This window comes from Pavona decussata, unplaced genomic scaffold (assembly GCF_977016875.1).
Source record: "Pavona decussata unplaced genomic scaffold, jaPavDecu1.1 SCAFFOLD_61, whole genome shotgun sequence".
NCBI classification, from domain to species: Eukaryota; Metazoa; Cnidaria; class Anthozoa; order Scleractinia; family Agariciidae; genus Pavona; species Pavona decussata.
In genome coordinates this window covers 2,743,774-2,770,840 of record NW_028145482.1, presented here as the reverse complement: position 1 = coordinate 2,770,840, position 27,067 = coordinate 2,743,774, and the positions used below count along the sequence as shown (strand labels likewise).

General features: G+C 37.7%; 2 protein-coding genes across 3 annotated transcripts; one reads left to right on the top strand and one right to left on the bottom strand.

Annotated features, from left to right (window-relative positions):
- Positions 1-1,177: 1,177 nt before the first annotated feature.
- LOC146479088 (uncharacterized) lies at positions 1,178-12,892 on the bottom strand. 2 transcript variants are annotated; one of them, XM_085111360.1, is made up of 12 exons: positions 12,823-12,892; positions 10,594-10,627; positions 10,442-10,495; positions 7,394-7,517; positions 6,578-6,651; positions 5,827-5,899; positions 5,369-5,456; positions 4,230-4,298; positions 3,785-3,856; positions 3,076-3,220; positions 2,029-2,116; positions 1,178-1,411 (listed from the first exon to the last, which is right to left on the bottom strand). In XM_085111360.1, the coding sequence occupies exons 1-12, from the start codon at positions 12,852-12,854 to the stop codon at positions 1,335-1,337; spliced, it is 930 nt and encodes a 309-aa protein (XP_084967486.1). In that variant the 5' UTR covers positions 12,855-12,892; the 3' UTR covers positions 1,178-1,334. The 2 variants fall into 2 exon arrangements, with proteins under 2 accessions (XP_084967486.1, XP_084967487.1); XM_085111361.1 differs by having other exon boundaries at positions 10,594-10,629; positions 12,840-12,869.
- A 27-nt stretch (positions 12,893-12,919) lies between these two features.
- Positions 12,920-26,219, top strand: LOC146479087 (uncharacterized). Its single transcript, XM_085111352.1, has 7 exons — positions 12,920-13,276; positions 16,259-16,998; positions 18,633-18,895; positions 19,214-19,398; positions 20,280-20,432; positions 20,885-20,974; positions 22,069-26,219. The coding sequence occupies exons 1-7, from the start codon at positions 13,165-13,167 to the stop codon at positions 23,856-23,858; spliced, it is 3,333 nt and encodes a 1,110-aa protein (XP_084967478.1). The 5' UTR covers positions 12,920-13,164; the 3' UTR covers positions 23,859-26,219.
- Positions 26,220-27,067: the final 848 nt, after the last annotated feature.

Here is a 27,067-nt window from a genome sequence, read left to right as displayed (position 1 = left end):
AAAATAATAAAGGACTTTTTTGAGCTTCTTTAAAGGCAACACAGGAGAAAAGACAAGGAAAACATGAAATAGGATAAGAAGGAAAGGAATGACAAAACGGTTATATACAACAGTGTCAGTTGTGATTTGACTTTTGTTACTAGAGATTCAAAATCGTCATACAAGTCTTCAGATTCTAGGATGTTAAATAGTACAATTTTGGTTTTCTTTTTGAATTTTTTTTATTCAATTATGTTTTGCATAATATATATATTTTAAAGAGGATAATTTTAATCAACAACAACTGTTTTTGATTCACCTCTTATTATTGTCAGTTTAGAATCAGTTTTGATCAAATTAATTATTGCTGTGGAAAAAGGAATATTTGGATGAGGATGTAGTTGCACATATCTAGAATGACATTTCCAAAATTTTCTCATTGATCGAAAGAATTCACAAGTAATAAAAAAAGGGGAACAAAACCTAAAAAAACTCCAAGGCTTTAAAGGGGTCGCGTTGTGATAGTGTTACAATAGCCATTTCCGAGTTGCTTTTTGAATCTCCTTATGAACGCGAGGCTAAGTGCAAACTTCTTATTATGAAAATCAGTTGCCATTCATATGCAAACAAAACTAATATTTATATGAAAAGCTTTGCGCTTAGCCTCGCTTTCATAATGAGGTTCAAAGCAACTCAGAAATGGCCTATTTGGAAGAAAAGGCTCCTTTCAAAAACAAAAATCCATCTTGATATCGAAGTTCAGAGTCACAACAAAAATGAGTAAACATGATTATTCAATTTCTCTTGGCCTCATTGTGAAGCTGAATATAAGTATATCGAAAGGAGCCTATTATACTTGCTAGGGTCGCATTGGAGATTTAAAAGATTTTATTCCCTTTGACAAAATTCTATTCTTATGAGGATGGCACTGGATTTTCATCGTTTGGCCACCGTCTCGTACTCAAGCACTTTCTTAAAGTTTCCGGATTGAGGGGAAGCTTGGGAACGAAATTACAAAGCGGGGTTCCTCCTTCCCAGGGCCCTTTCGTTAACCTCAAATCTTCCCATGTTTCTTTGCGCACTTTTTCATCTGTGATTTTAGGGTACCTGGGTATGACACACAACAGACGCGTTACACTGACATAAGTTGGTCTCAGCATTCTTTGTTTGGGCGAGGGCCGGCAGCGTTGTATGAAAATGCGAATGTAGGTATTCCTTTTTTTATTGCAACTATAAAGTATTCTTCTCATACTTGTTTGTTACACGCCTTGAAAACATTACCCAAAAATATACAAAATAATAGCTATACAATTAGTCTACAAAAATAGAGCTTTGTAAGCGGAGGTGAACCAACATCAGCTTTTCTTCAGCAACCGAGGAAGCAGTGTTCTTGGCGTTCCAGCTTGATTTGTAGCTTCAAACGTTTTGTTAGCTGGGAAGAAACAAAAAGTAAAGTCAATCAATCAATCAATCAATCAATCAATCAATCAATCAATCAATCAATCAATCAATCAATCAATCGATCGATCAATCGATCGATCGATCGATCAATCACAGTCCTTATTCCCCCATGAAAGGGAAGATAAACACGCACGCGCGTGAAAATCGCCTCTCGCGCGGAACCTCGACACGCCCCCAATTTTGTTGGCCAAGAATTATATTTTATACTTGGAGATCTCGGGGCAGATGCAGAAGTCAGGAACAATACAACGACTCAACACGCGAGATCGATACGACTGGAAAGCTACTCTTATCAGACCAATACCTTTTGAAATTCTCGCCTCTGATTTGCCAGAAAATTTCCAGCAGTGTATTTTTCTGACCAATCGGAGACCTGCTTCCATCGCGGGATTGTTTCACTATTGATTTCCCGAAATTTGCCTTTGCGGTCCGAACGACCGAAATTCCCTCGAAGACAACTTCAAACACGGAAGCGATAAAATGCCCGCAAGAAAACTGGGGACAAGATTTTTTCGGCCAAAAAGTACAAATAAACATAGCACTTTTATGAGGCGCTGTTTAGGTTGATTTTGGTTTTCATATACTTGCCAAATGTCTTGACTTGCCCATCAATGTATCTTTTGGCCGCCTCTTCATACTCCTTGGCAGTTTTCACCCCTTGCCTCACTGTACCCACCTTTGAACAAAATAAGAAGAAGTCCAATAATTTTTATGAAATATAATACATAAACGGCTTTACATGCAATTGTCATAACCTTTAAAAACGTTGTCTATTTTCTATTTTCAAACAAAAACAACAACAACAACAACAACAAAAAAAAAATGAATGAAATGGTGATACAGTGGAACCTCGATTTTACGATATGGCAAGGGGACAGCAAAATCAAATCGTTAAATCGGGATATCGTTGTAAACGAACTCCCTATTTATAATAACTTTTGCCGGGACACAGAATGTTAAATCGGGAATATCGTTAGATCGACGATTTTAAAATCGGAGTTTCACTGTAGATGCGTTTTACCGTCAGTGACACAGCTAGGCATACTGGAAATACTCGGAAACAGAACTTGGATTTTTCTTTTTCCGAGTATGTCTGTTACTTACCGAAAAATTAATCTATCATTTATTCATAGGCTAAAAACATACATCACATTTCTTTCACATTTACTACATTTTCTACTCATCGACATTCCAATCCTAGCAGTATGCAAGATGTTTGTCCCATGAACCTAGTTTAATGGCCTTAGCTCCCACGAGTCTCCTGTAGCTCAGTGATAGAGCATCCGAACTAGTAATCGGAAGGTCTTAGGTTCGACTCCTGTTTGGAGAACTTGAAATTTTTGTTTGTTTTCCGAGTATGCCTGAGTCACTGACTGAACAATTAGTCTATCATTGATTCACCAGGCTAAAAACATATATCACATTTCTTTCACAGAATGAAAAGATGTTCGGTAGAGATATAACGTAAACCTTGTGTTTTTTAGTCTCAGACTACCACCAAACTAGATATTTTTTCTAATCCACATTCAGCACATTGGGGTCATCATTAAAAGAGTAATAGTTGTCAAAATTAATAAAATCGAATGAAAAGGGGGCCTGAGAAGCCATTCCATGAATTTTCAGTAGTATGTGCACCTGGAAAAGTGTCTTTTGCTTCATCTCATCAACCCTCTCCATTAAACCTTTTAACGATGGTTTCCCAGAAAGCAGCTGGTGCTGTTCGGGAGAGAGGAAGTCTGGGCACTGGTCAGCAGCTTTTGAATCTTCTTCTTGGTGTTCCCTGTCAGAAGGGAAATAAAGTTAAAAACGTCAAGCAAAGTAAATACAGTAACTTGTTTATTTTCCGTTACTAGGCATAAAAAATTCCTGTACCAAATGAAAATAATTTTGTCATTCCTGAAGACCCTCGTTTTCAGGTCCAAACTTGCAATCTGATTGGTTGATCAAAAAACTTACGTGATGCTGCACAAAATGGAAACGGAAATCGTCCAGTTGTTCGATAAATTTCCGGTATAACCCTGCCTGCCATTTGCATTTTCAACCACTTATACTGACAATTTTGTGTGAATGGAAAGTGCCTCTGACCTGACGCGCTCTTATCCAATACAAACTTGCATGAAACCCAATGGAGCTGCTGTTCAATGGGGAAAAGGTGTAGAGTGGAGTCCCAGGGCTACTTGTCGGTATTCAAGCCAGCTGTCTGAGTCAAAGTGATGACTTGTTTTGTGTCAGCGCTTTTGCAGCAAATGTTAACGTACCATCGAGATTTATAATTCTGGAAAACCAGGTGGTTGTGTGAGCATCAGCTGCTCTCCAAACTCAACCCGACAGATAAGACACCTACCTTTCTTTCTGTGCCAGTTGCTCTTCATGGAACGATAGCAATTTATCCCACTTTTCACTCTCTGTTTTCCACCTGACAGACATAACACATGTAAGTGGGAAACCCCACAAGTTCTCAACATGCAGCCATCCAAATGAAAGCTACTGAACTGCACAATTTTTTGGTGCAGTTTGTTATGCTTTAGAAAGCAGTTCTAAATTTTGAGTTTTTGTGGAGAACTCCTTAAGTGTGTACATTCAATTGCATGAAAGCTTTTGATCAGGTCTTTGCTGTAATTAACCATTTATAATGCTTTTGAGTCTGTGGGGGAAATGCTGTCCTGTTACCTTTCAAATAATGCTTTTGAGCGTTGCATGTGAAGATTAAGTCAAAGTATTAAATGTTCATATTTATATGCAGTTTAGAAGCTTTGAATTGTTGGTACACTATAGGCACATATGCATACCTTTCAGTAACAGCCAGGCATGAGGCTATTTTCTCCTCTAGCTCTTGATTCTTGGGGTTGGGTATTTGCCTGTGGATTTAAACGTTTGATGTCAATAAAATAACAAGAAAAATGAATAAGACACACTTATGGGAGGTGGCGTGGTCTAGTGTTCAGGGTGTCACAATTGTAATGCAGAGGTCCCAGGTTTAACTACTAAGAGAAAGTAAAATTAGACTTCCTTTCTGAAACAACAAAGGCTGTAGTTAAATAACTTATTTGCATGATTTGTGTATGGCTATTGTTAGATGTTTCAGGAAGAAAATGAGACATCTGATTTTAAAACAAGACTGTCTGACATGTTTTGATTATTCAATGATCGTGTTCAGTTGTGAGTGAGATTTTACAAGTCACATTTGAATTTATGATAGACTTAAAATGTTCAACAATGGCAACTACACCACACACCAAAAGAGCCAAGACAACAGCTAAGAAAAAAATTGAAGTGAAAGAGTTAAATTAACACGACAGAGTTGTTCGTTTAAAATAGGCTTTTCTCAGTGAATATGCGCAGTTCTTTCATCTTGACCTGGAATTTGGTGGTCACATGATTTAAAATTGCAAATCATTTAGTGGAGGACCACCCGTGACATTCTTCTGATTGTTCTAGATGTTGTTGAATAAATTAACATGAGAGGCCCTGTCTGATCTCCAGGGGTGTCGGCTGGTTTCGCCTATGTTAGATCTCTAAACACCTTGGAACAATGGTAGGCCTAACTAGTCATCTTGGTGAAAGGCTCTGGGGGACAATTTTGCTTGCATTTGCTTTGTGTTGAATTTAAAAATTTGCATGTCAGCTTAAATTTTCAGTTTTCAATTAGATTAACCTTAGTGCAGTTATGAGTCAAAAGACATTCAAATAGAGTTAAAAAGCCAGATTTGTAGCAGTTCCTTATCTACAAGAGCCTTATAACCCTGACTGTTTACAGCACTGGAGAAGCCATTTTAGTGTTCTGGACATTTCATAACTTGGTTTGTACAGTTGCTGTCTCCAGTTTCCACTGGAAATGTCTTGAAGTAATAAAGTTGTGTGTTAATAATCAGTGCAAAGGAGACTCAGTTAAGTCTTCTCACACGACTAAAGTTTTTTTTTCACTTACTTAACTTCAGTATTGGCAGGGTTAAATGCTTCATCAATAATGTTACTGTCTGATATAAGTGCTTGCAAATGGTGGAAAACTTCTTTTGCTGCAAAAAATAAATTTAAGATGCTGTTTAGCTTCCACACTATAGGTTCATCTTCATCATTTATTGTATGCCTAACTAAAAAAAAGAAATCATTCAATTTACAATAATCGTGAGGAGACCTCAAGAAACCACCAGGCTTATAAGAGAGGCCACCTCGGCTGTCATTAATTAATGCAAAATATGGTGCTGCATAAGTGCAGCTTGGTCAATTCATGATTTTATAGATAAAAACTGCAACATTTTTTTCTTGAGGGTGAAAAAACTAGATGAAGAAGTAACTGATATTGGGAGAGAGTTCCAGATTTTGGGACCTTGGTAAAGGACTGTCTGAAGAGAGGTTAAAAGAAATATATGAGAATCAACATTGTACCTTCTTCATTGAAGTTGGGTATCCCATCAGCACTGCTCTCAGATGAATTTGTGTCCAGTTTGTTGACTGCACCCTGATATCAAGCAACAAATTTATATACCTTTAAATGCAACTGAAGGTAGTACTATTATTAGTAGTTTGAAGAATTTGCGAAAATTCATAATTAAAATAAACACGTTTTGGACAAATTTAAAATTAGCAATTACTTTTTATACATTTGTGAAATAACTTAAGTTGTCACTAAAAGTAATTAAGCAAACTTTTAGAACTAACTTTAAAAAATTAACAGTCGCTGTTACTTTCACAGTAGCAGCCTCTTGTGGTCTGTGTGGGTGGGTAGGGTTCCCATTTTTGGGAACTTCAAACTTTCGGGTTCAAAAATCATGTCAAAAATCAAAAATCATGACAAGTATGAAAACAGGTGTACAATTTACTGTGATCTTGACTGTTGCACATTTATTTCACTCACACAGCAACACATTTTTGTGGTTGTGAAGCTCAATGCAAACTTCATCTTTTCTAAGATCCCACCCCCAACTCTTCTGGAAATTGCAATTTAGTGCCAAACTCTTGGTCTTTGAATCCCTCTACTCTCGCCCTCCTTGAATTTCTTGTCCCTTCTGCAGGGGGTGGGGGTGGGGAAGGACATCCATATTTTCTGGAACTTGCTTATATCCATGAGCTGTATATAGCAACATAAAAAAATTATGTTTCATACATAATTTTATATATTCATAATCAAGTTACAAACCGCAAGACAAGCATGGAATAGCTTTCTTAATCTTGCTTGAGGTGGCAAATCTGTTGGAATTTCTTTGTATAGCTCTGAAATGCAAAAGGAAGGTAAAGCCTCTTGAGCATCAAGCAAACTGTCAAAGAGCATCCATACCTCAAAAGTGCACAGCTGTAACATTATTTTACCAATATTGTTTTATAATAAACAATGCTTTACTCAAGTTTACTAACTATTTAAAGTAAACTAAGACGTAACCTAGCTGGCTGCAAAGACTTTTCAGTCAGAACCGGTTATTATGAGAACATTACTTAAGGAACAAACAAAAATTAAGATCTGGAACCAGATTTACAAAGCTCTCCTGAGCTTCAATCCAAAGTTTTTTTTTTTTTAGCAACTTTTGGTCTATTGTTAAAAATAGAATACTTGAGATACAACTTACATACTAAAAGGGCTTTGTGAACCTTGTCCCAGGCTTTTAAGAATAAAACAGAATGTAACAAGCAATTAACAGTCTTTTATCATAAGAGGATTAGAGGATTAAGTTTCCATTTCTATGAAAATACTGAAAACACTGTCAAACAAAGTTGTTAAATTTCTGGATTGATTGTACACGCCACAACTGTCAGTGTGCAGTGATGGGTAATTAGTAAATACTTGATAATAATATTTATTGGGCAACCAGAGAGGCTTTTACTAAATTTGCGTACACGTAAGTAACAATTAAAATTTTATGGTACTCTTTAGCAATTAAGTAGTCTTCCCTCTTCCCTTTAATTCAGGGCATAATTTATTAAGTGGGTGAGTGATCATGGAAAACATGTTAAAACTAACCAGAATCTTCGGAGCAGCCAGATGAGAAAACAAGTGACTTGCGTTCCTTCCTGCCCTGAGCAAAACTGGACCTTCTTTTCTTGCGCGCACTTTTACTTGCTGTATTTCCTCTCTTTTGAGCAGCCTTAAAAAACAACATTTAATTACAGTCAAATGAGGGTCCAACATGGGCTTTTTCAATCCCGCATCCCGCCACAATTATTCATTCCATCCCGCCACCATGAAAAGTTTCATCCTGATCCTGCCTTTCCAGACCCATGTTGCTCCAGCTCACCGCTAAATTTCAACTGATAGGCAATTTATAGCTTTTACAGTATTGATAATGTTCTCTCTCATTATGGAGAAAGGCAAAGACTTACTGCATATTTCGATCACAAAACAGGTTGTTCCTCGGTGTGTTTATACTGAGACGTAAACGTGAAAATTCTGCTTACTGATGATTGAACTAAGTGGTCACTCTTTTTCTGGACATATTTTGCCTGGGTTACTAATAGTTAATTTTAATGTTGAAAACATACACACTTACATCAATTCACTTGACAGGCAGGTTGAGGAGGTTCTGGAGAATCCTAGCTTTGTTGTTAGTCTCTTAAGACGCCCATGTTTGTATTTTAAAAATGTTTTCCTTTGGTAATCAATTGTTGGGGCGCGTTGATGTAGTACTGACGAAAAAGCCTCAGTTCAAAAGATACACAACCGATCTTGGCGGATCAAGCTTCACAGTGCTCTAACCTCATTGAAATCAATCCAAGCCGACAAGCCTTAACATGCTACAGAGCCAGCATACACAATGGCACATCAAAACCTAATCCTTATGGCTCAGAGTGATCAGTAAGAAACCCTCCATTCAGAATATTTGAGAATTCCCCTCACGATCAAGACAAACACCATTAAGCAGAGCGGTTGCATCACATTTTGATTTAAAGGGAAGAATCTCTTATACAAAAGGAAAATCGCTTAAAGACATGCTTGTTAAGGCAAAACTGAAAGGCTTTTATCAACACAAGGGACACACAGTGGGAGTCGCACAGGTCTGTCAACCCCATTTTAACATGCTTGCCTCCACTTCTGCCCTTTCCATAATAGATTGCAACGCAGTTTATAATGTCAGAGGTCTCAGAGGACTCAGAGGTTAGCGATGTTGTCGATGTAAACGGTGTCGCCATCGTGCTTTGACAGCTTTTGAGACCTTTGCCTGGTCAAGGCCGGCTATTATTAACTCATGTCACTTGTTAGCCCGAGCAAACAAACTATGTAAAATTAGGAAATCGCCAAAATCATGTGACCGGAATCGGCCTATTTTACGCCTTTTGACGTGCGGTTTCTTCCATGCCATTTATGAAGCAAATAAATATTTTTCAATGTCTTTCGGAGGTCCTGTGACTCGTAACTTGAGCTAACTTGGTCTAACTTATGATCTCGCATATACCCGTCCTATCCCGTATCCCACCTAAGAAACGAAGTATATCCCAGTCTCGCCGTTCTGTTTTCATCCCGCATCCCGCCTTTAAAATTTCTCGTTTCCCACATCCCGCCTCGATTTTTAGCCTCATCCCGCATCCCGCCAAACCTATGTTGGACCCTCTCAAACCTCCCTTGGCAACCACCTCTCGAAAGCGGCCACCTCTCATTAGCGACCACTTTTCCCAAATACCAAAAGTTTTCAATTCAAATCACTATAGATAGAACCTCTTGAAGGTGACCACCTCTCGTAAGCAACCACTTTTAGAGGTGATTGTTTAAAATTTTCAGTTGTTTTTAACCTCCTGTAGGCGACCACTTGACACACAATCTGCTGTTTCTCTCACAGGCAGAAATTGCAAAATGTGTCGCTGTAACATATTGGCTCACATCATCACAGTGGACGCCGTTTTGAAATCTCACAGCCCGAGCTACCGGAAGTATCTCCCGAAAAAGCTTAGCATTGAAACAATTGATAACATACACATGCACTATAGTGTACACTGAAATAAACTTAAATCAGGTTGAATCCCTTGTAGGAAAGGAACTTTCTTATCTTGTAAATAGCACGCTATACATGCATGACCGGTGATGACTCTCTCAACCTTGTATTAGTCAACAGAAAAATTGTGGCGATAAAGAACGACAACTGGATTATGTAACAAACCAACAAACAAACAAGAAAGTTGTAGATGTTTTAAGCTTGGAATTTAACATTGCAAAAATGCTGTTTACTGTTTGCTCCTAAATCAGGCAGTCTAAAGAAAAGTTATTACTTTGGGTTTCGATAAGCACTGGCAAAAGGGTTTGGTCTCCGCAAATTACCATATGTAAATTACCTGAAATTTAGACCCCCTGTGGTCTGACCTCTGGTAAGCGACCACCTCCCGTAAGTGACCACATATCCTTGACATTATAGGTGGTCGCTTACAGGCGGTTCAACTGTAGTTGAATGAAAGGAGTCTTTACTTAATACGTGAAAAACTGGCTAGAATGAATAGTGAATAGTTTTTTTATTAGAGATATCCTGAATGTGAATAAACTTACCTTATCTCATCTTATCATTCATTTTTTATTAGCAGTATGCAGGATGTTTGAACCATGAACCTTGTTTAATGGCCTTAGCTCCCATGAGTCTCCTGTAGCTCAGTGGTGGAGCATCCGAATTAGTAATCGGAAGGTCTTAGGTTGGACTCCCGATAGGAGCACTCGGAATTTCTTTTTCCGAGTTTGCCTGTGCCATTAGTGAATAATGCATTATTCTCATTTGTTCACCGCTATCCAGGCTTAAAATATTACATCACATTTCCTTTCGTTGCACAGATGCCACTCATTGACATTCCAATCCTAGCAGTATGCAGGATGTTTGAACCATGAACCTTGTTTAATGGCCTTAGCTCCCATGAGTCTCCTGTAGCTCAGTGGTAGAGCATCCGAATTAGTAATCGGAAGGTCTTAGGTTCGACTCCTGATAGGAGCACTCAGAATTTCTTTCTCCGAGTTTGCCTGTGTCATTACTGAATAATACATCATTCTCATTAATTTTTTAGTTAACTAAAGCTGAAGAGAAGAATTTTAATGCCACACCTTACGATGACGGCTTTGCCGTGAGAATAGAAATCCGCTGGTCCCGTGCAAATCCTTTGAAAATAAGAAAACATTTTTCTGTTTTGTAAAAATAAATAAAGTCATCACAGTAAATAATATCCATTTCCAGCACAAAGAAATGCTCGCCATACCTCTTGTACATCTTCATTTCTTTTGGACCTTTTTCTGTGACCAAGACAAACAAAGCTAGTTAACAAGAGCAAATCTTCTTTTACTTCACAAGCTGTACATGACAAGTTATGTTTACTTGTATTAACAACATTAAAAACAATTTTTTTTTCTTATGGCAGAAATAGATATATAGACTAAGTGGGCCATCTAGTGTGGCAGTTTCAACAACCTTAAGTGGCCACTAGCAAGAGGGGTTAGTCTGCCTACATGTAAAAAACATATAAAACTTGGAATAATCACAGATGTTGGAGAGACTCTCCATGAACCACCAAAAATCACATGCATATCGAAGAATTTTGATACAATCTTGTTCCTGAATTGTACAGTATAGACCATGGACGTTCTCAAATCTTTTTTCTAATACAGCTTGGACTTCCTACTGAATGTAAGACAGAATAGAAAAATAAAAAGTAAACCATAGGAACTCCTTTTTACAATTTCTTAACAAGTCTTCCATGTTTAGCAGTAACTATCCATTATACAGCTGTAGTTTCACAACTTGTCACATTTTTCTTGTAAACTCAACTATACTTGTCCAAAGACCAGCATAATAGAAACCAGTCAAAACAAGGAAAGCCTTCCTGCATTTTGTCTATAAGTGACCAAAGAAATGCCGGTTAATGCTGACTTCATCATTGCTTTTCTTTTGGGCAAGACCTCAAGAAACAGGAACAGAAACCAGGGGAAAAGGATTTGAGAAAGACTGAACTGGATGAAACCTTTGTGAGATGGTAGAAACTGGGAGAGACTGAAGAGCTGTGCACTGATTATTTTGTAGTAAAACCACCATGTGGTGAGAGCTATTTGGAAAACTATGTGCATAATGAACAGCTTTTGTATAAGTATGGTGCTGGTAACCAGATGGGTCTTCTAATATTACGTCAAAAAACCTCACAATATGTTACGCCTTTCAAGTATAACAATTCAAACTACTGACTGGTCTGAACAATGAGTTATCACTGTTGACGACCCTTAAAATTTGCTTATTTATTTATTTATTTATTTTTTTACATTGAAACTTGGAACCATAATGACAGATTCAGAAACCTGTTGGACACTTAATCTTGACCTTTAATTTCAAAACAGCATAATGGCAGTAAAATGACAATAGACCCATTCGGCTAATGCAATGTTGTACCCAATTCAAATCCTTTGGGCATAAAATGTTTTGTTCTAAGTATTTTGATATCATTTAAATGTGAATGCTACATTATAATGCAAATGCAATTAACAAAGAATCATAACCCCGGGGGATCTGAATTGGGTACAACATTGCGTTAGCTGAATGGGTCTATTGCTGGGGAGCTCCTTGATATATAATCAACAATCAAATGAAATGCAACAATGCATTGTTCATTTTATCCATTGTTATGTTAATAGTTAATTTTGTTCTTTTGTGTTCAGTAATTCAGCAGTAAATTTCTTTTTGTGTTCAGCAAAGACTTCCAAAGATGCCCAAAGATTTCCAAAGACATTCCAAATAATTCTGAAGTTCTCAAGGAAATGATTATGCTCCACATGGACCTTCAAATATCCAAGATTTCGGGGAAAGTATCATCATTTACTCATTTTACATGGACTTTTGTTTCATGCATTGGTTTGAGTTTACATCTAACAGTTCACATTTTACAACCAGGCATGAGAAATTGGTCCGTAAGCTTGAGCAGGTGTGAGGTTAAAGTTTTACACCCGCAGGCATGAGACTCACGCCTAAGGCATGATAGTTGGCAGGTATAATAATCTTGGCTTTATTGGGGCTTACTTATTAAAGCTTACTTTGAAGGTCCTATCCCCCGTAACTCCCTCCCTCAGATATGATATATGTGATCTGGGCCCCGGTCCCTCCCCACCCTCCACTTTCTTCTCTTCATTTTTTTGTTTCCTGTTTAATTCTCCCTGACTGGGGCAGCGCTGTAGTCACTGAGACTGGATAAAGACCAAGTACATATTTGAGATGTTTCATACGGTGCTCAGATATTAAATACGAAAATATAAGGTTGCAAAGAATGTTTTTGCGTCTCATAGATTCTGATATAAGCTTGAAAGTCAATAAAACGGAGCAATTTCAGAATACCCGTCCACTCGCAAGGTGCCGGGTATTCTAGAATCTAGCCAATACAACTTTAGAAAAGGTGTTAATCTGCTAAAGCAAAAGCTGCGTCAGGGTAGAAATAAAAGAGTCTATTTACCTGGCCGATGGAGCTCTTGTTGCAGACGCCATCTTGAATTTAGCGCGCGCGCAAGATAAACCGGTGTGGTGCGCATGTTTGCCGATTTCCGCTGAATGGGACTGGAGCGGGTGTAGTTTCCGGGTGGCATGACATAGAAGGAAGGTGTTTGAAATTGGTGATTTTTACCCCGTTTGTTTGCGTTTTATTGCATACCAGGAGCTTATGTTGTAATTTAATCTAATGGCTTGGTTTTTTGAGAGTTCTGGTGTATCTGTGTTAAAGATGCGTGCAGATTATTAGGTTGAAAGAATGGAATTTGTGGGTTGTCGTCCGAAACCCAAGGAGCGATTGGCGTAAGCTATGGGTCAACAGCAAGTTAAAGCTCTCGCTGATCGAGGAAAGTCTTCAAAACATAACAGATCGCTCACAAAGAATAAAGATTGTGAAAAATCTGAGTTTCATGCTGCTTCTGGTAAGTGAAATGTTAGTCGTGATAAGTGCTAGCTTTAATTTCCGATAGTATGAAGTTGATATCTTGCAATTTGCCAACCACATACTCGATTGGGTTTTGCAGTTTGCAGTGGAATTTGGCCAAATATTTCCTAATTGCTTGTGGGTAGGTTTAAGATCAATCGTGTTGGTAAAGTCTTTGCGGGATAACAACGATTCACCTCCATCTTAGTCTCTTTTCAACTTTACGGAACAATTGCCTGCAAAAGAAATTATTTTGATTGGCGTTCAAAGGAGCAAGTATACGCATCAAATCAATAGCTGCCCCCCGTACTCTATCCATTCATAGAGTTTCATCCACTGCATACTGCATCTTTCCAGACTACAGCCTTGGCCTTTTAATTCGATAGCGACATATCTGTAATCTCTCTAAGGGTGATATTACTATAAGTGATAAGCAACCGTTGTTTCCTGTACAAATAGAGTGGAAAAGTGATCAGTTGAATTTGTGAAAACTGTACATGAAATGAGCAGGCTTTTGTCAAAAGTTACAAATTCACCTGGTTTTAATTGTGTTCTTAGTTAGTGAGTTTTGTTATGTGATTTCAGCCTGAATCATTTCATCTTTTGGTATTAACTAGTGAAATATTCTTTGAACTGACTGAATTCAATATTACGAATGTTGTGTTAATCATTACATCAAATGCAAATCAAGTATTATTTGGACATATTGTTATTTATATTACATGCAAGCTTCAACTTTGGCTTCCCTGTTCCCACTGTTTCTTCCTTGAATCATTCTAAACTAAAAATAGATATGCATATGTTTTATGAAAATTGTGATCTCCATAATGTTGGGGAATGATATTGAGCTAGAAATTTTATAAATGAAACCAGTCTGGCTTTTTTCATTTTCTTTAGACCATGGTGGTGAATCTGAGAGACAGGAGAAAAATAAGCTGATTTGAACAATTTTAAACCAAAAGCAGATGTTCACCATAGCACATGCATTTTCTGGTTCAGTTTTGGCTTCCATCAAATTTTTACTTTCTTTTGTTTCATTCTCATTATCATAAGATACAAAAAACATCCAAACAAACACCAAACGAAAACAAAATTGAACCAAGGATTAACTGAATCATGATGAGTCCACCATCGCAAAGGTGGTGTAACAGCTAAAAAGTTGAGAAAAAATCTCGAGAGTTTCAGTTGGTTGAATTTTTGGCAGCAAAGTATGGGTTTCTCTTGTTGTCTATGGAGTGGCAACATGTGTGATTTATGTCAAGGTGATGTAACAATTTCAATAAAACTGTTTCATATATACAAACAGGAAATTCTTAGTGAAGCTGCATTTTTATTGATTGACAATCAGATACACTTGTTGTGTGCCATATTCTTCACAGCACTGTGGAAGCAATGCTGGCTTGCAGAATGTTGTTATGGAATGCAATATACAGTAATACTGTAAGAGACATCTGCAATACTTTTTGACATTATATTTCTGATTTCATTTTCATCTGTCATGGTATCAAAATCCAAATGATTTAACAATGTAATAAACTAAAATAATTTCAGCATATATAAGGTAAATATTTCCCAGTATATAGGATCTATAAATAGTTACCGTTATCAGTAATGTACTTAATTGTTATTGTTGATTAGTATTGTAGCTGTTGTATTTGTTCATTTCGTTTTTCCCATTAACTGAACAGAAATGAATGTAGAATTCAAATTATTCCAAAATAGTGTTCAAGTAATAAACATGTAATAATACATGGTAAGCTATCTTATGGCTTCTAATCCTCTGACTGTTCTCAAAGAGACCATCGCCAGGCTAATGCTGCAAGCAATCAATCATCTTTCTGAAATCTTGTTGTTCTCAGTGGAACATTGTTGCGTTTGATGTTAGGAGAATGCACACTACTCGTGTCACTGCTGTCTGGATGCTGTGTGATTTCAGGGTTTTGTCGCCATCTTCACTGGCTGACCACTCACCTCGATTTCATGCAAGAGCTTTTATTCCTTCTGGCTAAGTGAAGTCCCATGGGTTGACTCGCTTCGGTCTGGATGCCATGGAATTGAACGCACTTTACTAATTCATGATTATTACTAGTATTTAGGATCCCTAGTATTTATTTATTCTTCTCTCTTGATGCTTACAAGAGATTCTCTTGTGTGTGTTTTAAATCTACTCAGCTCTTTTTTATCTCCATGGAATCTTTATCAACTAAAAGTTGTGAAGAGATAGGATATTTATGACCAGGAAGACCCCTGTACTTGAAAGTCCATTAGTCTTCAGTGTAACAGCCTCTTCGGGCTAGCATGCTTTCCATCTTGCTGCTTCTGACTGTTTTACTTAGTTTTTTAGGTGTGAGGGGACCACTTTAGTTGACTATTGCTGTAGCTGCTCCCATCATTATTTGCTAGATCTTTTGTTGTTATTTAATTGTCTGTTATTCTTGTTTGTGTTGTACATGGTTAAGCTAAATGAAATATAACAAGAAAATAGATGTTAAACTCATATACAGTCGACTCCCGATAACTCGAACCTTAAGGGAAATTAAAAAAAGTTCAAGTCATGGAGGGTAAAATTATATAGAAAATGACCTGAAAGGAAAGGAAAATTGATTCGAGTTAGCGTGAGGTTTGAGTTAGCGAGGGTTCGAGTTATCAGGAGTCGACTGTAATGTGAAATTGCTCTTAGGTTTGTTTGATTGGTTGCATCAGATGTGCATTTGTAAGCAAAACTTGACTGGGTTCAACCTATACAAACAGGACTTGAAGTCAATTCCTCTTTAATTAAATGGGATAAAGTCCACTAACATGAGATAAACAAACTTTGCCATTTTAGTCCTAGAAGATTTCAGTTGTAGCTTTTTATGGTCTTAAAATGTTTCCTGCGATACCTTTCTAGAGTTTTTTTGTTGCAGTTGTGAAACATCTTATAAAATAACGCCTGACTGACATTAACATAATTGTTTGTTCTTGTATTTCAATTGTAAAGATCTTTCAAAGAGACCTTTGCCAGAGACTCCCTTGGAACAGCAGCAGGCTACACAATGGGACTCTAAAGATGACCTTCTTATAACAGATGACAGTCGGGATAAATCAATATTTGTTGCAATTCATGACTTTCAAGCTGCTGGTAGCAATCAGCTTAGCATTCACACCGGGGAGGAGGTAGCTGTTTTGCGCTACAATGATACGAATGAATGGTGCGAAGGACAAGCGAGAAATGGAAACATTGGTTGGTTACCAACCAGTTACGTGAAACCAGTAAACAGCTTGGAAAAACACTCGTGGTATCATGGAACAATATCTCGTAATGCTGCAGAATACCTCCTCAGCAGTGGAATTAATGGCAGTTTTCTTGTTCGTGAAAGTGAGAGTAGTCCAGGACAACTGTCAATATCACTGCGTTTCGACTCACGTGTGTACCATTATAGAGTCAGCAATGCTCCTGATGGGAAAATGTATGTTTCAACGGAAAATAGGTTTTCAACAATTGCGGAGTTAATTCATCACCACTCTGTGCATGCTGATGGACTTGTGACCACCCTTCATTATCCAGCAGCAAAGACTGATAAACCAGCAGTGTATAGCTTATCTCCTGAGCCAGATGAGTGGGAGATACCAAGGACAGAAATTGCTATGAAGCATCGACTAGGTGGCGGACAGTATGGGGAGGTTTATGAGGGAGTGTGGAAGAAATATGAAAGGCCAATAGCAGTAAAAACATTAAGGGTGAGTGTGCGTGATGATTTTTCATGGATTTAAGATTGCAGTTCTTAAGTCCTAGTCCTGGTTGTTCAATGAGCAGATAACTTTATCCAACGGACAAATCGCTATAGACCTCTTCATAAATGGTGGGCCTAATTGTTATTCTTTTTTATGCATTTAAATTAGCCTTCCTGGCCTTGTTAGCATGTGTAAGAACAAAAGAATTTTCACTCAAAAGCGAGGACAAGAAGGCTTATTTGCATGCACATAAAATAATAATTATTATGCCCGCCATTATGAAAGAGGTCTATACAGTGGATCAAATGTACTCCAACTATGCATTTTTTTCTGTTGGATAGCGATTTATCCAGTGGATAAAGTTATCTGCTCTCTAAACAACAAGGGTCTGGATGCAGGTGTCATATTTTATAATTAACAATTATTCCACGAGCGCGCGTTGGATATGAGATGAGTTGGCTATAATCATCTCATATTCAACAAGCGTGAGTGGAATAATTGTTTTATTAAAAACAATCATGAAATATTGCTAGATTTTGCGGATTCTGCTTTGCAAGTAACAATTAGAAGACAGTTTAATGGTCTCTTTTTCTCGGGCATGGTATAATGGCTCACATACCATGGCCACTAAGCCAATCAAATTGCTCGAATTGCATTATACAATGATCCAGTTCTTAATAATAATTATTATTATATAATATTATACGAGTGCACATTGGATGTGAGATGATGGATAGCAAACGAGGCAAATAGTAGTTGGCTTTAAGCACCCCATATCCAACAAGCACGAGTGGAATAATTGTTTTTAGTATATACCACACCACACAAGTGAATAGTACTTTCACGCGCGCTGATCAGCTAGCTTGGAGGTGATTAGCCAAGTACTGTTCACCTCCGAGCAGCCGAAGAGAAACAAGATGGCTTACCTATTTGCCATGGTTACTAAAGAGGAAATTATTTCGATAAAAGAGGTGGCTGGAAAAATACATAAATGGCAACAAAGTTTGGTTTGACGGCATTACATGGTAAGTTATTTAATCTTTTCAACCTCATGTTCTAAGGTGAAAAATGAAAATACAATCCCCTGTTTACGAAAACTGCCGAGTACTAAAATTACAATAAAAACAATGAAACATCTTATATTTTTCAGCATGGTTTCAACAACTAGACGAGTTTCACAGAAAAATTGAAGAAATGACACTGTAGGAACTAATTAAAACAATTGTCTCCAAAAGTTTTATTTGTCTGCAAGAAAGCGAGACAGAACTTTCTACAATAAGAAATCGCTTACCACGTGGCGCGCAAGATTTTAAAATTTCATAACATTTGTCGGTATGTTGTCAGAAATAAAACAATTTTTTGGTCCGCTTAGTTATTCAGCTTGTGTGGTATATACTAAAACAATAATTTATTCACCTCAGTGTCGGTGAAAGTGATGGACATTTACCTCACTGCTTTGCGGCTCAGTAAATATCCATCACTATTCACCTCCTCTTCGGTATATAATTTTTAATTATTAAAAACAACCAAGAAACACATGTATGGCTAGATCTTGTTGGTTGTATTTTACAAGATCAACACAAGACAATTTAATGGCTACTACTTCTCTTGACCATGATGTTTGTGTTGTCGTGTTTTAGGAAGAGACAATGGAGGTAGAGGAATTCTTAAAGGAAGCATCAGTTATGAAGGAGATTAAACATCCAAGACTTGTGCAGTTGCTGGGGGTTTGTACAAGAGAACCACCTTTCTACATCATAACTGAGTTTATGCCTCATGGCAACTTGTTGGACTATTTACGGAGTTCTGCCAGCAAGGATCTGACTGCCGTCACACTAATGTACATGGCAACGCAAGTAGCTGATGCTATGTCTTATTTAGAGAGTATGAATTTTATTCACAGGTATGTGGATGGACTTGAATATTAAGAAGTGTCTAGAAATTATTGCATTTACTTGAAGTTTGGCACAGCTGAGTGTTTGATTCACATAACTGAATACAGTAATTAATTAATTTTTTTTGCCACACAAAGAAATTTCGAAACAAGACTCAAAGCTAGGACAGCTAGTAGTACACCAAGCTAGTACAGTGCCCAGGTATTTATTCAGGAAAATACAGTACGTGGAAAATAGTGGATTTTCTTCCTTATTTCACTCTTTTAAAAACAAGGATTCACATACAAAGTCTGATATTTTGAACTTCTTTTACCCTACTTGTTAAGGGATCTTGCTGCCAGGAACTGTCTTGTAGGAGAGAACAATCTTGTGAAAGTTGCCGACTTTGGTTTGTCAAGACTTGTGACGTATGACATATACACCGCTCATGAGGGTGCAAAGTTTCCCATCAAATGGACTGCTCCAGAAGCTCTGGCCTACAACACGTTTTCAATTAAATCTGATGTGTGGGGTATGTTACAGAATCTACGTATATGCAAAACATTTACTATAATTATTCAAATTTTGATGCTATGTACAATGTGTGTTCTCTGGTTGGGTTCCTAAGTGTAGCATTTTTTATGAGGTAACATCAGAAAATGAGTAAGTGGTGGAGAAGTGCCAAAAGGTTTTGGAATTTCTTTTAATTTTTACCCAACTTTAATAGCTTTAATACGAGTGCCATGTGGTAGACAGATATTTTTTTTACCTTTTACACATCAGAAAATGGGCATTTTGTGATGACATTACCCAAGGCACACACTTGAGGACTCTTGGAAGAATTGATTTTGAAAGTTATACTTATAAATCATTCGCTCATGCAAAGCTACAGTTCATGTATACTTTTCCAGTTCTCTGTTGTGTCAAGTGTATCTAGCCCAAATAAAAATATTTTTAAATTTGTAAATAGACATGTGAAAATAAAGGATAAAACTGAACAACGTTTCGGGGTCGTCATGACGCCATTATCAAGTTCGAAGTGATAGAAATAAATGAAGTCAATGTCAGAAATAGTTCATTTATTTCTATCACTTCGAACTTGGTAAGGGCGTCATGACGACCCTGAATTGTTGTTCGGTTTTATCATTTATTTTCACTTGTCTATGTATAACTAAACCTTTACTTATAAGAAATTTGTAAATCAATGGGAAAAAAACGAGGATCCGCAACTTACAGTACGGACCGAGAAAACGAGGTTAGTAAGATGTATATGATATCTCTGAGGTGCACAGGAAAGGAACTACGCTAGTTGAAGTTTAACGGGCTGTACAGTGAAATACAGCCTGCAAAATTGACCAATCACACCGCGCATGCTGACTGAGAGATGTAATGATGAATTTTTTTTTCTTTTAGCGTTTGGAATACTTTTGTGGGAGCTTGCAACATATGGCATGTCGCCATACCCAGGAATTGACCTGTCTCAAGTGTATGAAATGTTGGAAAAGGGTTACAGAATGCCATGTCCGGATGGGTGTCCTCAGGAGGTGTACGACATGATGAAGAATTGTGAGTTCATGGTTATTCCCTTTCTGTCTTACATGCAACATTTGACTGTTTTGTCCTGCTGTGTAAACTGTATGGCAAAGAGCAGTGATTGAATCAGTGAAGGAGGGAGCCTTGGGAGTTTGTTGCCTTTTTTCTCTGACAGAATCCCAGTTAAATAATGCTTTTCCCACTTGCATGAAGGTCTGGATCTGCTGCTGAAGGATTCAGTTCTCTGAAATTCAAATTCTCATTAATAGTCCTGTAGACCTGGATATGAGAATGAGTGTGACTTTGGAATTTTAATTTCACACACCAGTGGTGACCACAAGAGAAGGGAGCGAACGGAATTTATTTTTATTTATGTTATTTGATTAGTTTTGCCAAGGTACAGCAATAGAAACACTGTAAATAGCAATACTGAATTTAAACAAATCTTAATCATGTTGTCTCCTGTACATAATATTCCTCTCCAGGCTGGAGCTGGGATTCCCAGGATAGACCAACATTTTCTGAGATCCACAAGTGGTTAAATACTGTCTTCTCAGCGAGTAGTGTGGATGAAGGTGAAATCTTAAGCCTGATGTCTTATCTTTAATAATTATTTGAATGTATCAACATTTTTCCTTCAAACTATATGTTGGTGTGCAATGGATTTCCCCTGGCTGTTTTCACCACCAAAGCCACCAAAATTAAAAATCCAAGAAAAGCCCCAGATTCATTTTTTGACATGCTAGGTCACAGGCAAGTACATGTAGTGCTCAATAACTTTCATTTGAATGATAATGCAGCAGTTTTTCATTAACAAACTCAAGCATTAGAGCGGTGTGATATGTCTCAAGTTTTAGCTGTGAGAGTTTAAGGGTCAATGAAACTATTGAAATTGATAGATAAGATGCATGCACATATTGAGCATTATGATAAGTTGGAGGTATGTTTCATGGCAAGGGCATGCGGCGTCAAACAATTATAAGCAATTATAAGCTCTCAACATGCTCAAAGCATTCAACCATTCCTTGCACACGTTCAAAGCCTTAGTTAGGTATGTGTACCTTAATATTTTGATACCATTTAAACAGTAATTTAAAGGTACTAACTATCTTTGAGGGCTGTAGGTCAGAAAACTGCAATACAGTAGGTTATTTTGCTTCCCTCTTTAAATGACGTTGTTGTATCATGTTGTCTTGTTTAGTAAGCAGGCATTGACGACATTTTAGTTAAGTCAAGGACGGTGCCTACTTTTGTTACTGCGCATACGTTCTGCGCATCTCGAGATACTCGGGTTTCCTATGGGTGGTGCCTACTGATACAGGGCTATTTTTGCGTGGTTTAAAACTATCTGGAGAAAGCAGAACTTAGCAAGTGCTCTTGGCATACAAAAAGAAAATTGTGGTAACCATGCATTTTTCAGAGATAATAAAACTTCAATTTGGAAATAAAACACTATATATTGCTTTGTATTTTACTGTTTTTTTTAAAATTATTGTAGTTGCTTAATTATCTCTAAAAAATGCGTGGTTACCCCCAATTTTCATTTTGGATTCCAATAGCCCTTAGTAAGATCTGCTTTACCCCCATAGTCGTTAACCGCGCAAAAATACTTCTTTATTAGTAGGCACTGTCCATTGCTTATGCTGTGACTGGGATTTTACTTTTGCAGAAGTGGAAAAAGCTTTGGAAAAGAATAAGTCAAGAAAGGATAAAGGCAAAAAGAGCAAGAAGGATAATGATTCTCTGTCAAGTAGGGGAGATGACTATACAAACAAAAAGAAACAAGATGGAAACTCAAAGCCAAGAATCTCGACCTTGAAAAAACTTGCTAACTCATTTAATCCACCAGGACCTCCTCCTGAGCCCCCAGCGAGACCAACACTCAAGGAGCAAAGCATCAGCGATGAAGCTGACCAACGTCCATCACTTCCTGGATTACCAACAGCACCTGTCATGTCTGACGTAATTAAGGAGTTGGGTATAAAGTCTGGGTCCTTTAGAAGGCCATCTGACAATAGGAAAACCTCGAGCAGCACCCCACAAAAGGAGGAGCAGTCTCCCAGATTTACTTCAAGCAATGTACACCAACGACCTCCAGCACCTTTGCCTGCAGATTATGATCAACAAAAACAACAACAACAACAACCACAACAACAGCCTGAGCAGTCTCGACGCCCACTTTTACCTCCAGGGCACGAAAATGGAGTAAAGCGTGTTCCAGGTGCACCATCTCAAACTCCAAGTAAACCCCTGCCTATTCCTCAGAATAAAAGCAAACCACTTCCAGCACAGCCCCGTCAGTCACTACAGAAGTCTCTCTCATCATCCCCGCATCATCTGCCTACTCATAACAAACAGGCCACAGGTACACCAACTGAGGAAGAGAAACACACAGAGGAAGTGAAACCCACAGAAGAGGCTCAACAGGGTCCCCAATCTCTTAAGAAACAGAAACCAGCCAAGGGTGCAGGAAGACCAAACGCTGCACGAACTAAATCATCAGAGAGTATAACAACTGAAGGTGGTAAGCCAAGAAGTCCACTTCCACGACCTCGAAACAGACCTCCACCACCTCCACCCCCAGGTCCAGTACAGGAATCTGGAAAGGCAACTTCAAATTCAAGTTTATCTTCCATTGATAGTAATGTATCGGAGCCTTCAATTGAACCTCAGGTCCCATCCCCTAGACCTCGCCCTCTGCCACGCCCAAGGCAGAGACCAGAGCAGCAATCAGCTGGTGTGGATCAGGATCATGATGTATTAACACATGAAAGCGAGAAGGGCGTGGGAGCCCCTAGAGCTATGTCACCAACTGGAAACAAACCTAACTTTTCCAGACAACCATCTCTGACATCAAGACCAGCTCATCCTCCTCCCGCAATTCCAGACATTACAAAAAAGCCTGGTAGCAGCACTGCTACAGCTAGCCAGCAGAGGGTACCTGCACCAGGAGCCAAACCCATGTCACCTGGTCCTAGACCAGCTCCTGCGGGATCTAGACCAAAACCTCCTCTTAAACCTCATGTCGCCAGGAGGCCTAAAATAACACCACCCAGTTTAGAACCTGACCCCAGTCTGTCTCCCCAAGTCAATGAAATATTACAGCTTTCAAATCAGGGCCAGGCTAAAGTCAATGAGATACTTTCTCTTACCAATGCTAGAGTGATGGACGATTCACAAAACAATCTTCTTGAGGTTATTGGTGAACTTCAAAAAATCTCACTTGAAGTGCTTGAATCCTCTTCAAGTTTGACAGACTCATTAGGACCTCAGGCGCGATTTAGAGTTCGTCGGACTGTGACAGATCTTGAGAGCAAATACAGCGACATAGAAGGAGTGATGCAAACAGTTGGACTGACTCCCAATGCAGTTGACATGGAACGGATAGGGAAAGTTGTGCACAGCTTTTCTGGTGCTTTGGACAGCATTTGCAGCACTGTTAGGGCTACTGCATCTTGACATAATATCTTTACTCATTTGTCTGCAACTTTTAGATTAGAGTTATGAATGCAAGGCAGTTAAATCAGGGGTTTCATTAAGGGCTGAGTGTCGGGCAAATTGACCGTCTGTGGACATGACCTTGTCCAGCTGCTTTTAACATCTCGTCTGACTTTTTTTCCATAAAAGCACAAATCCAAGTTAACTATCCTGCCCAGGGCAGGGTTATTCGAAAGCCAATTAACGCTAATCTACAATTAAAAGTTAATCAAGGTTTTTCAAAAGTGGTTTTAAAGGCTAAATTCAAGTCACCAAAACTGAGGTTCAAAAAACTCGAATCAAAGTTCGCGTTAATCCAGGATTAGCTTAATCGGGCTTTGAACAGCTAGGCCCAGGTGTACTAACCTTTTGCCCACTTGTTGAAAATCTTAATGAAACCCCTGTTAAATGCCGTTGTCTTCAGGAATATCTTGATTTCAGATTTTCTTTCTGCATTAAGCTGTGGTATTTACTTCAGTGAAAATGCAGTCAAATAATACAATGGGTTTCCAGAAGTTAAGCCCAAGGTTAAGTGTGAAGTATGTTGGAGTACACTAAATGAAGGAAATTGGTGAAATAATGGACTTGATATTTCCTTATTTAAACATTTTTGCTTTGCCTATAAATGTTTCCTTGATGTACTTATGTATAGCTCTTCTGATTGTCAGTGCTCAAAAACTAAAAAAAATAATTATGTAAATAGTTATTTCACATCGTTTTCAAAATCACATCATTTAGTCTGAAGTAGTTTTAAAAATTACTTTGAATTTTCACAATATTATAAATATTACATCGCAGAATGTTCATTAATTCATACTTTAGAGCACAGTTTAGCACTGTGTTTCTCTAATGAAATTGCAAATTTTGGGGGCAATTACTTGACTTGTTTTAACATAAAAAAATATCATTTCATTTGAGGCTTCAGTTAGATTAAGAAGCGAAAATGAAATGAAATCAAAATTAAATTGCTTAATGTTTGAACCAAGAAATTCACTTTTTTGTGGGCACTATTTCAACTCAGCTGTGGTTATTGTGATTTGGATTCTAAAAGTTGTGGATGATTCATTGCTATAAGCCTTTTCATGTCACTTCCTGTGCCTTTAAATAACATGCCAACTCTGACCCTCAAAACCCAACTTATGATTTTGCTGCCTTAAAACATAACTTCAGTGACAATCAACTGATCACAAAAATACAGAAACCAACATAGTGTATCAAAATCAGCCAATCAGAGCATTTGAATGTGACCTTTTGACTCCATTGAGCCAAAGGACTTTGTGTTTCTAAGAGGTGTGTTACACTGATTGACGGCAGTGAAAAACCCGATAGTTGGTTGAATCTTGAACTTCAGAGTCCACATGTTATTGATAGGTGCAGTAATTGGTAAGATTTTGGATTGGTGCAAAAATGAAAAATGTTTTGAACCATGCTGGCAAAATCCCTTTTTCTTTGGTTTGGCTGATCTCCTGCTGCTTGTAGTGAAACACAATGCTGTTTGTCTGAGATTAATTTCATAAAAAATTGGTTTCTGAAAAGTCGAAACTGTCAAATGTAGGAACTGGTGAGAGAATTTGCCAAACATTTCTTGGGACTCATGATGCACTAGAAAAACCAAATAATAAGCATTAGATGTTTTCAGCCTAAATGTCCGTGTAAATTTTGTCAAGACTCTTGTGTTCCACAGGTAAATTTGCACTTCCCAGCGAGTATACAGCATTGTTAAATTGAACAAATATTTTGGTAGATATATGCATAGTTAATTGAGGGACTGGTTATGAAACTTTGCCATGAAAACAATGGTGCTGCAGTTTATGCTGGAAGGGCTGCGGCCATGCACAATCCCTTGTTTTAATGTTCACACCACAGTTGAATATCTTAGTAGGAACGTTTCTATTGGGCAGTTGCTCCAACACATTTCAAAATCTATTGTAGTTTGTGCACGGTAAAGGCCAAAAATGCTAACAAAAACATATAACAAAGGAGTTTGTCAAGCTTCATAACCATTGCCTTTTATTAACTATGATATTTGAAATTAGATTCCCCACAAATACAGCATTTTGAAATTCAGTCATTTTTAAACCAATTCAAAATCAGCAGTCAAAAAGTCTTAAAAGTAAGAATTATTCTAATTTCATTTCAGAGATGTTGGTATTCCTTACTTATCAAGGCAATTGATATGTTTGCATTATTTGTCTTTTGGCTGATCTATTTTTATTAATAACCCTTAGGCTGATGGCCGCGACGCATTGATACTGTATGGAGAGTTAGATTTTCATCAGTCTTGGGAGTTAATAGAATTAACTCTGATGATAAACAAAAATAAATATATTATTATGAAATTTATATTTTGATTTGTTTCGAATTCTCTGTGATTTCCGACGGTTGAATTAGTTTGCAGTTTGCACACTTTCAGCTTGCAGATTAATATCCAAAAATTATTTTTCCATCAGTCCTGTTAAATACAAAGCAAACTATGTATTAAAGAAGGTTAAAATACAAAGAAAAAAAAACCAACAACATATCATCACTGCTGTCAATGTTACTCCTTTTCTTTGTATAGCCCCAATAATTGTGTGAATTTACTATGAAAGGTATTAGTTGGTGGTTTGAGATACAATGCAATTCATAGTGAAGCAATGGAGGGACTCTCACCAGAAACATCACGAGGGACTTCAAGGCCAAAATGTGCAAATGTATTATTTCTAGGATGGCCGGATGAGGTGACTTTGGTGGTAATGCTACATTGCTTGACCAGTTCATACAACAATAAGAGTATCAAGCAAATGCCTAAACATTGGTAAACAAGTTATGGTCATTTTCTCAACATGATTGGTTACCAAAGCAACACTATAACCTGTCAAAAACACCCTTTATTTGAGCTCCAAGTGTTATAGCTGAAAAACGACCTCAGTGACTCCCATTTGTTATTATGGAATTGTGATCGGCATGTTTAGGTAAAACTTAACGCAAAGTTTAATCCCCTGTGCAAAGCTGAACCCCTTTCTACAATTGCAGAATGTTGTTCTGTTGCTTTGGTAACCTATTATGTCAAGAACATGACCATAACTTGTTCACCAATCACGTTTTGATACCATTATTTTAGTATCCACTGATAAAGAGTGTTAGTATTGATCCACCAAAGTACAGTCAAACCATCATTAAGGGGTCACTTTCAGGGAATGGCTAATAGA

Coding starts and splice junctions, on each gene's coding strand:
- LOC146479088 (XM_085111360.1), bottom strand. CDS start 12,854: ATGGCGTCTGCAACAAGAGCTCCATCGGCCAG. Junction 5,900..6,577: donor TATTCCATGCTTGTCTTGCG/GTTTGTAACTTG, acceptor GCTTGATATCAG/GGTGCAGTCAACAAACTGGA. Junction 3,221..3,784: donor CAACTGGCACAGAAAGAAAG/GTAGGTGTCTTA, acceptor CCCTTCTGACAG/GGAACACCAAGAAGAAGATT.
- LOC146479087 (XM_085111352.1), top strand. CDS start 13,165: ATGGGTCAACAGCAAGTTAAAGCTCTCGCTGATCGAGGAAAGTCTTCA. Junction 20,433..20,884: donor GTACGACATGATGAAGAATT/GTGAGTTCATGG, acceptor ATTCCTCTCCAG/GCTGGAGCTGGGATTCCCAG. Junction 20,975..22,068: donor AGCGAGTAGTGTGGATGAAG/GTGAAATCTTAA, acceptor TTACTTTTGCAG/AAGTGGAAAAAGCTTTGGAA.